The following is a 10,695-nucleotide window of genomic DNA, read 5'->3' as shown; positions in this document are numbered from 1 at the left end:
GCTAATCCTAAATACAAAATTTATCACATTATGCAAATACATGGTAAGGGCTAAGTAGTAGTTCACTTAGTTGTTTTGGGGTTGTTGGTTTTTTTTTATACCAGTAATGATGTATAATAAAGGAATTGCCACTTAATTCAATTAGGTTTTATTCTGGATGTTAGCACTTACATTTTTAGAAAATGGAACAAAAGGGTGACAATAAAAAATAAATAAGCAACTATGTAGCAGTAAGACAAGTCATGACTTTTTTTTCTTATTCTTTACTTTCCTCTTGGAGAATATGGCATGTTTCATAGCTAATCTTTTACAGATCCCCGTTTTTACTCTCTTTCGAGTTTTCAGCCTTTTCTTTTTGTCAGGTCTGTAAAGCAAAAAAAAAGGAACACAGAGATTAGAATAAAATGAAGAACACACTTCTCTGTACAAATAAGTTTGCTGCTATTTTAAATCAGTATATGAATTTGTGACAGTATGTGAAGTACTGTCACAAAAAGTACAAGGAACATTCCATCTCAAAATGTTATGATCTTTCAACTTCACAAACCTGTCCACTTTATTGCCATTATACATACTTTTTATATATTTATTCAGCATTTAAATTTACACAGATATTGAAAACGAGAAACTCACCACCAAGCACAAAAAAGCACACACAGAGTTTCATGCTGAATATATAATGCATGAATATGTAATAGAAAGACTTAGAAGAAAGTACATGAACACCATTAGAAAGCATCCTGCAATTAGTACAGGACCTAAATACAACTAGCAAGTGGATTGTTTTCCATTTCTTACAAAAGATGTCATAATGCAAAACGCTGAATTATAACAAAACACACAAAAATTTTATTAGAAAAAGAAATCTAAGTTATCTTCTGCAATGAATCAGCAAAACAAGTAACTGATGGCCTGAAAGTACTAAAACCATTCTGGTACAACTGACAAAACAGCATCTTCCTTGACAGAAAAAACAGATGGGATTTCATGAAATTCTTTTAGCATCCTTCTTAATTTTTTTAGCAAAGGAAAAATAAACATTAAGAGATGGAATCTTTATGAGAGAGATATAAAATGAAACATTGCTACCTTTTGTGTCTAATACTCCCTAAGCAAAACCTGGTTTAATATCAGTAGGACATGAAGCAATACACTTCTACCCATCTGCCATCCAGCAGGCACCTGGTGAGTCTCCGGATATTGATCCAAGAGGGTAATTGTCTGAGTCTCACTTTGTAACATAGGTATAGCTTTTGGAAGGGAAAATTTGCCTTCCACTGCAACAGCCATTCAAGTGCAGAATCACAGAAATTGATCACTCCCATTACTCTGGAGAGGAATTTATAAAAATGCAATCACTTATCCCGAACTGGAAAGACTGAGCCATCTGCTGGATCATCTCTTAGCAAATCCCTTTTCCTCTTTTCAGTTAGTTCCACCTGAAGACAATCACACATCATTTACTTGGCTCTTTGATACACACAGTTATGTGTACAGTGTTGGTATGTAACAAAAGGACAATCATGGAAGAATAACAGTACTCAATGTGATACTCACTAATGATGGAGATTTAGATCATACTACAAAAAGCACCCAAAATACCACAAGGAAAAAAGCAAAAGATGCTACAACAAACCAAAAGAGACAGGAAGCAATAAAACCATTATAGTGACTCTTTTCTCTGCCCCATTCACGAGGAATTCAAAGGGGATAAAAGTGTTCCATTACTTCAATTTTCAGTCATCTTGACAGAGCTCTATGCACCAGTCACCAAGTTTGTGATCCATATAGATCAGTTTCGAAAGAAAACCCACAGATAGGGAATTGGGAGCCCCAGTAAATGACCTGTCTCTCATCATACCCACCCTTCAGTATATACTCCCCAGCAATGCAGCAAGTGGGCAATAGTGAAAGCTGACATCAGCACCTAAAGCCAAAAATCATCTTCTGAACTGATTCCATGACATAAGATCTCATCTCATCTGAATGCTGTATTTTACTGTGTTAATGCAATATCGCACTTACTGACAAGCTGCTCTGGTGCGGGAGAGACTGGGACAGGCACTGCGCTTGTGACCTGCCTCGCCACAAACAAAACAGCCAACATCAGTCTTCTCACAGCTGTGCTTTTGAAGAGTACAGCAGTTGCAATTGTTACAGTGAAACCAAGCTGCAAAATATATAACGTGATTTATCACCTTGGAAAAGTTTAAAACAAACATTCTGAAGCTAAGCTTTAATACAGGCCACATGACCAGGTTTTTAATTCTGGATTAGCTTTACAGAGATGGATGTACGCGCTTTCTGGTCCCTTATCACATTACTAGACATACCGTGCAATTAATTATGTGTTAATTATTTTGCCATTAGAACTTTTATCCTGTGTGTCATCTTCAAAAGGAAATAGTGCAGATGTTACAATGTACTTAAAGATTTTTATTTTTGTAACAGTAACAAAAATAACTGCTTCAGCTATTTATACAGAGGTATAATCACAACTACATTTGTGCATGAAACAATTTTATTATGATCTCTCAAAAATTTTTGTAATTGCCTATTTGTTTGTGAAAGTCAAAGTTTACAAAATTAGAAAACACTTACATGACAAATGGAAATATTTCTTTTTTGCCATGATAAATATAAATGGGATATATATTGCTTTGACAACAATTTATTACCTTTCCACACAGTGCAAGTACACCTAAATTAACAAATAGCAACTTGTGTGAAATTGAAACTTTTCATTTATTCTATGTCTTCTGAATTACCACATTTTACTTATTTCATAGACTATTTTCTCTTCTGTTTTGGAATCTCAGTTTCTTTGGACTAAGTACACTTCTATTTAGAAAATATTTTTCTGTACTTACAGGGTTTTACACATTTTTTGCAAAGAACACAATGTTTCCATCGTCTGCCATCCTACAAAAGGTAAATAAACGGTTTACTGAACCGTCCCCCACTGATTCTATTTTAAAACAGAACTACTTGTCCCCACTGCTTACAGGAACAACTCATCTGTAGGAAGGACTGTAACTCAGAAACAACAGCCTTGAGAATTTGTGAAAACCACAGATGAAATTTTGAAATTATCAAGTTCTACAACTTCAGAGCATAAGAAAAAATACATGTGTCAACAGATCACATCTGGCTAAGTTGTGGTCTAAGTGGCAAGCAGCAAACTTGTCCTGTCCTCTTTCCAACACAAAGGAATTAGGGAAAGAGAAATTCCCAGTGGGTTATGGAAGATGTACTGTGAAGGTAATAAGTCTATGAAAGTGAACTGCAGTGGGTTTCCCATGGAACTCTGTATCAGAACAGGTTTTTACCAAGCAAGTATTCCAGAGGTTGTTATCTGACTACGGCTAAAACTTCCATTCAGAAAGAAGTGAAAATACTTACTTTTGATGTACATGAATTGCATATCTCACAGTGCTGGTTACCAGAACTAACGTATCGCTGACATACAGTGCAAAATCTGGGAAAAAAAGATGTACTGGTCCACTGTTTGCTCACAAAACAATTAATTTTATACAACCTTAACAACCAATATAAGGACTGCAAAATCACTGTGTTGAATTAAGAATTATATCTTTGCTGCATAAATGATGATCACTTAGGCCATTTACACTCAGTACATCCACATAGTAAAATTCAGGTTAAATTATCAACAGTATCAGTAATAAATGAAATTAAATTCCTCTGTCCTTGATGCTTCTCTTACAAGTTGATTTTTTTACTATTGTATTAATAGCCGATTATCAGACATGGCTGTAAATCTCTTTTGTAGATGTAGACAATATTTCCTACAGACAAAATAAGGAATCTCATCATTCCACACTGGAAAACTTAAATGTCTTTTTAGACATTTCAGTTCTCCTACACATTGTTTATATAAAATGCAACTTTAGAATGAGACAGAAAAATGTGGTCTTAAGCCTGGCATCCAAGTTAGGCAAGACACTACTGAACAGCACCATCCCAAACTCTCTTTTGTCTCCTTGGGAGACTTTATGCCCTAATTAAAAACAAAGACACTATTTTAAGTCACCTGATAATTAATACATCTTACCTATATCCCTCTTCTTCAGGAAGCACAATCATACTTGGGGTAAGGTTCGTGAAAATACGGACAGGAGACTGTCTACGACCTGTCTTGCCGTGTTTATACAGTGCATGATTATCATAGTCTACCTAGAAAAATAAAACCATAAAAATGAGTCTTAAACTGAATGCTCAGCACAGGCAAAGCTATTTACATATTTATTATCTTTATAAGTGCCTTATGAAATGTTCATGTTCATATAAAAGACTCTAACCCCAAATCAGATCACAAATTCTACATCAAGTTTTTTTGTCTCATTTACTTGTAAATTTGTGCAAACATAGTATTAGGCTAGACTGACAATACTTCAATAGTTATATTGTACTTATTAATTTTTGCTCATTTGCATGGGATAACATTGCTGCTGTTGACAAGAGCATCCTGCTAAAAGAAAAGGATATATAGAATTTGGTTTGTCAACACAAGAAATGACATCTAAACCCATCTCAGAATAATTACAAAACTGCAAATCTGATTAGCCTGCTTTTTCCAGCACTGCCTTCAGAGACTTGTCACAAAAACTCTCAGCTCTGAACACTGCAGGAATGCAGTCTAGCCTAGCATGAGTTTCCACTTTTCTTCAACAAATTTTCATTCTACAAGACACAAATATATTGCTCAGAACATCAGTATCAAAATTCATGCAGAGTCATTACATGAAAAAATAAACTTTTAGCATCACAAACCCATGACTGAACTCTCAAAACACGCTGAAGTATGTTTGCTTAAACTGTGCAGAGAATGGATACGGTATTGAAGAAGCTGATACCAGTTCATTGCTTTATCACTGACAAGTTCACTTATTAAGTAACTCCAAAAATTTCCATCACTGTAATTGTACTCTGATCCCAGCAGTTTTGGAGATGAAAGACCTTAATTTTTTAATATAGATTTTTTTTTTTCCAGGGCTGGGCACTACCCACTGACATTTCAACATCTGTGGAAAATTAAATACTCTTCATCAAGTTACCTCTCACCTCTGCAACAAACGCCTGTCAGAATTAGTGCAAATTTTGTTATGCTGAAAGCCCGGCAGAAGAAACAAGGTCATGCATAAATGACAGATGAGTTAAAGATACATAACAGGAACATGATCAAGTTATCACAAATACAACTAATAGAAATATAGAATCCAGGCTTCACATGAGCTAGACCCAGCTACAGAGAAGTGCTACCACTGCACCTGCTTTCACTCATATTCCTCTTCACATTGCACACAACTGGTATTTAGCAGATTCACTAGGTTCAGCCATACCTGGTAATCCATCATACTGAAGCTTGGGAAAAAGTCAAGAATACGAGACTCAAAAAAGTACGGAAATATCCAGAACATGGGCATCTCTTTGTTGTCATGACCTAGTAATGAAAAGACACTGGTGTACACAGGACAAAAACATAGTACATGGAGCATGAGAAATTTACAGTGAACATTCCAAATATATAAACACAGATATGTATGTCACGTTGGGCAGATGAACTAGTTCTCTTAGGCAACAGAAAGTTTTGGCGTATTTCACATGTGGAGCCATGTATTTTTTTTTCTACATTACATGTATTATTTTGTACATGTAATGTACATTTCACATGTAAGCCCATTTGACATCCGCTTAAGTTGCTAAGAAACAGTACCAGTTTGATAGCTTATTTTTCTCTACCTTTACAGTCTATTTTAATTGCAAAGTAGATTTGAAAAAAATAGGAAAAGTTTTTAAGGCAGGCTTTGAGAATTGGGCATTACTGAATTAAAAATATCAGGAGAGTAAATTAGATATATGGTAATTCATCTTAAGAAGTTAGAACATGAGTATGCTCACATTCACCTGAAAAATAAGAATCAGAGACTTATAAACAGGTACTTTTTCCTTAAAATGATGTTACAGCAGAAGCCACCCATCTGGCTATAATATATACCTTCTTTTTCTGTCTCCTTCCACATTGCCATCAGTTTTTTAAAACTAGAAGCCAGTGCTTCCACTAAACCTCCAAACGGGGGATCAGTTACCATAATGACTCTTTCACCATTCTCCTCATGTAAGAATTTCCTGCATGTTTCATGTGCAGCCTGTAAGAAACAGAGGTTAATTTCCAGAAATGATGACTCAAAAACGGTAATATTGTCTCTGGCAATAAACTGATCGCTGTGGAAGTTTCAACTTTGAGGACAGAACTTTTTTCCCCTCTTGTGGAGGTGAATTTCCTCTTGAGTAGCATTGAAAAAAAAAAAACCACAAAAAACACACCTAGATTTGAAGGACTGAAAACAAGTGTCCTGTTCAGCTAACACATAAAAATATTACTGAAAATCAAAGAATGAGACTGCCTCCTTTCCAGTAGTTCTCTTCCACTCACTTCAAAGCTATTACGGTTATGCTAACTAATGTTCCTTACACACCTTAATTGCTGCTTTTATTAAAATGTTCTTAATTCATGTTTTCCCATGAAGTTTTCTACCAGTCTAGTCTTGAGTTTCTTACAAAATTCTTCATCAACATGCACTTTTTTACCAATACACTCAATAAATAAATGGCCTTACCTCTCCACCAAAAAAATGATGATTGAACATGTTGTAGTGGCAGAATTCATCCTCTGTGTAAAATTGTGAATACCTGTAAAATAAGTTTTGACAGCAGTAGAAAAATATGAGTAATTCTGTCTATCCTAAGAGGTACTCAGAGCAAAAACAGGCCTCAAGAAAAACATCATCTTTGGGTTCTGATTACTGACAACACATACCAATACTGAGAAAATATTAAGTATACTTACTTTTCTCATCCACTGGATGTCATTTGTGTATGTGTACGGGAACAGAGATGCAGAGACAAGAAAGGGAAAACAACCACCAATTTATCTCTTAAAGCACTTAGAATACACATCTTTGTATACATTCTTCAGATACATAAACATTTGTTAAAACTTACCTGAAATCAATATCTAGCAGAAGGCTTCTAACACTGAATTCTTCCTCTTCTGATGCTTTTGAATGGATCATTTCATGAAGCCTGAAGAAAAATTGGAACAAAGAAATTTAACACATAATCACCAACTTCAGAAACGATCTTGCAGGACAAGAATGTCTTGTACTTTACTAACATAAACCAAACAGATAGAGAAAACACAGTAGTCTAAACTAGGGTGATTCCATTTGGCCTGTACTCAAAGTCAGAAAAATAGGTTAATTTTAAAAGATGAGAAGTCAGTCGAGCCTACCAGACCACCTCACACAAAAAAAGCATAAGGTTAGAAACTCAACGTCACTTCCATAAGTACCAAAGGGATCTGAAGTGTGCATGTGTGTTATCTGCAGTGCTCCCACAGTCTTCTCTTATAAGAGATATCTTTTAAGTTCAAAGCTAGACTCCACTAGATGTTTGGATAATCCCAACCAATTAAAGCATAGTGAACCTTTTATTAGGGGAGAATCATTGACTATGTAATCACTAGTAAGCTGTACTGTTCTGAGAGAGAAATATTATTTGAAAGTGTAAGAATTCTCATTGATGTACCTGGGTGTTCCAACACAGAGCACTCGTCTGAATTCTAAATCTATAAGGAGATTCAGTAGGAAGTGGCAACTTCTGTCTGCAAATAAATACTGTGCATTTGTTTTTTTATTCTCCAGTGGATATAGAAGTTGACTTGGGCTTTTCAGCTGGGCAGTGGTGATATCACACAGGAACTGGTGATCCGAGTGTTCTTCCCATTCTGCTGGCAATAGCAATTGCTGGCATTCCTGGCAAAACCTCCTCTTTGATAATGGCAACAGAACAAAATTCTTGTACCTACAAAGAGTGATAGGGAACGAAGTTTGAAAAAAGCCTGTATCAAAAATAGGAAGGGGAGCTATGAAGGAGTTTTTTTGTATTTTAGGAGTTCAGACATTTAAACAGACAATGCAGTTTACATCGCTCTTGCAAAACTCCATGAGAATGAAGTATTATTTATTAAAAAAATATTCAAAGGACACTTTGAAATGCATAAAATATTGTCTCCAAATTTACTGGGAATCTCCATAAAATAACTGGATTACAGAGTGAAGACTCCATCAACTATCAGCAAAGTTCCATATGTTTATACACAAAATTTAGGCATTACTTGTTAATAAGTTACCTTTGCTTCTTTTCACAATGTTAAGTGTGATACTTTTGCAGACTTAAGTCAGAAATAAATTTTTTTAACAGAAATTGCTACTGACCTCTTGTAATCATATTATGACATAAGAATGACTATACACACACCAAAAAAATCCTTAACCCCTCCAGTTCCTGTTTTGAAAATACTGTGCTCTAGTTAAATGTTTCATGCTATTTCCTTTCCATTGCCATACAACAGCTCTTATTTGTCCAAACTCCTCTTTTCATTTCTCCTCATTTCTTTAAAGAATCCTGAAATATTATCTCTACATTCGGAGTACCTAAACTTGTATTTCTACATCTTTACTGAAGAAAATATACATTAACAATACCTGTCCATGTTCTGTCTGTGTGTTAAAGAAGGCTGATGATTTCTATTATATTCTTCACGTGCTGCAAGCCTGGTTTCTGACACCTGCAAAATTTGCATATATGGAAAGTTACAAAACTAACAGCTACTACTGTGTGTTGTACATCAAATCTCAACATGAAAAAAGGGTGCATCAAAGATCTCATGCTTTAGCTACTTTGTTGCAAAGAAAAATAACCACATTTGCCATTTCAGAAGAACAAGTATGTCTGCAGCACAGGGGCATGCTACAAAACAACACAAGCCTCTCATTGTGAATTTAAACTGTGCATTTCATTCTCCCACTACTTGTAATACTCAGAGAAAAACTCAACAGGTGATAATGAGGCAGATAGAAAGAGCCATCCTTTCTATTAATGTGTGCCAGCAGTTGTGTTCCCTCTGAAGAATTATGACCTGGTCCTGAAAACCTGATGAAAGTACGAATATTGCCAAAGTCTTTTGTGTGAAATCATTTTAAAAGCATGACAGCTCCTTGTTACGATCTGCACCTGAGTCTTTAACACTTCAGTCTCTCACACTCTCCTCTGAGTCTTCTACTTTGTTCCCACAAAACATACTCATGGTTTCACAAGAGTTCCAAAGACATTTGGTCAAATCTTATGGAACTGTTTTGCTTAAAAGAGGAGACAGTAAAATATAGTACAAGAAAAGACATCATAATACAAGTGATATTCAAAATGAATGACAAAGAGAAATTGCTGCAGATATTCTGAGAATACTAAGTATCATGCTGTGCCCCACCATCTCAGCATTTTGCATATCCCACTGTTGTTTGTATCCAATAGATTTTCACTATCTTTACTGGGGGAAACAAAGGAATCTTGGGATCAGAAGTACCCAATTTTGTTCAACATTACATAGCACTGGCAAACTTCCTATATGTTTTGGCAATAGAATAACAAATGCTAGGTTTGCTCAAAATGTACACAGGCTTTCTTGAAAACTATACTTGAAATACATTCTCCTGACAGAAATAAGTGCTCAGCTAAATATCAACTATTACACAAATTATAGAAAATAGAACTTGCCAGAGATTTTTACAATAAAATATACTTTTAAAATTGTTAAATACAGGAAAAAATCACCAGTGTTCCATAAAACCATAAAATGATTTGGGTTGGAAGGGACTTAAAGAACATGTAGTTCCAAGCCTTCTGCCATGGCTAGGGGCACCTCCCACTAGACCAAGTAGCTCAAAACCCCATGCAGCTTGGCCTTGAATATTTCCAGGGATGGGCATCCACAGCTTATCTGGGCAACTTTTCCAGTGCCTCACCACCCTCACAGTAAATAATTTCCTCCTAATATCTCATCTAAATCTATCCTCTTAATGCTTAAAGTCATCACCCCTTGTCCTTTCACTACTTGCCCTTGCAAAAAGTCCCTCTCCAGATTTCTTGGAGGCCCCACACTTCAGGTATTGGGAGACTGCTATAAGGACATCCCGGAGCCTTCTCTTTTCCACGCTGAATAACCCAAACTCTCTCCCCCCTTCCTCATAGGAGCGGTGATCCAGACCTCTGACCACCTTCGTGGCCCTGAGTCTTTAGCATAGCCTCAAGCAGTGCTCTCTCTTACCTTCTCATCTTCCCACTGAAAAAAGTTACACTCTTTTCTATCCCTACAAGCCGAACAAGCATAGAATCTTCTTCCTTCCTCCTTTCCTTGGCTGGTCTTCACAAACAGAAGTGCAGGACCTAGGGACAAATATGGAGGGTACGATAACACAGGGAACACCTACAGATCTTTCACTGCTCCGCTGCAAGAGCCGAGCTTCCAGAACAAGGCCTTCGCAAAGGCTGCTGCAGAACAGCCCAGGCACGGAGCCGAGCACAGGGACACTCGGGAGGTACCCTCCGAGCCCGGCTCACCGTGAGGGCAGCTGGGCGCGCCGGGCGCCGGCCCGAGCAGGGTGAGCGCTGCGGGCCGCGGCCGCTCCGGACCCGCCGCCGCCATGACACCGCCTCCTTCCCGACGGGCACCGCGCCGGCGGGCGGACGGCGCCCCCCAGCGGAACGGCGGCCCGGGGCAGCCATTTAACGCGTAAACATTGAAGTTGCTGACACACTACATTAATATTTACATCC

The 10,695-nt window shown here is 37.0% G+C and overlaps 1 protein-coding gene across 3 annotated transcripts; it reads right to left on the bottom strand.

The window, feature by feature from the left end:
- Positions 1-132: 132 nt before the first annotated feature.
- Positions 133-10,578, bottom strand: ZCCHC4 (zinc finger CCHC-type containing 4). Of its 3 annotated transcripts, XM_005518038.2 has the most exons (13): positions 10,480-10,578; positions 10,187-10,305; positions 8,568-8,650; positions 7,609-7,884; positions 7,024-7,104; positions 6,639-6,711; positions 6,017-6,167; positions 5,361-5,461; positions 4,073-4,194; positions 3,403-3,478; positions 2,871-2,922; positions 2,026-2,170; positions 133-364 (listed from the first exon to the last, which is right to left on the bottom strand). In XM_005518038.2, exons 1-13 carry the CDS (start codon positions 10,562-10,564, stop codon positions 241-243), a joined length of 1,488 nt encoding a protein of 495 aa, XP_005518095.1. In that variant the 5' UTR covers positions 10,565-10,578; the 3' UTR covers positions 133-240. The 3 variants fall into 3 exon arrangements, with proteins under 3 accessions (XP_005518095.1, XP_087913058.1, XP_087913057.1); XM_088056932.1 differs by lacking the exon at positions 2,871-2,922; XM_088056931.1 differs by lacking the exon at positions 2,871-2,922 and having other exon boundaries at positions 133-2,170.
- Positions 10,579-10,695: the final 117 nt, after the last annotated feature.

This window comes from Pseudopodoces humilis, chromosome 6 (assembly GCF_049639895.1).
Source record: "Pseudopodoces humilis isolate 2021_Gansu_Grassland_sample_001 chromosome 6, ASM4963989v1, whole genome shotgun sequence".
In the NCBI taxonomy this organism is placed as follows: Eukaryota; Metazoa; Chordata; class Aves; order Passeriformes; family Paridae; genus Pseudopodoces; species Pseudopodoces humilis.
Note: the sequence above shows the minus strand (reverse complement) of the source record. Positions and strands in the feature narration are given on the sequence as shown.

Coding starts and splice junctions, on each gene's coding strand:
- ZCCHC4 (XM_005518038.2), bottom strand. CDS start 10,564: ATGGCGGCGGCGGGTCCGGAGCGGCCGCGGCCCGCAGCGCTCACCCTG. Junction 7,885..8,567: donor CACAGACAGAACATGGACAG/GTATTGTTAATG, acceptor CACTCTTTGTAG/GTACAAGAATTTTGTTCTGT. Junction 4,195..5,360: donor TCAGTATGATGGATTACCAG/GTATGGCTGAAC, acceptor TTATTTTTCTAG/GTAGACTATGATAATCATGC.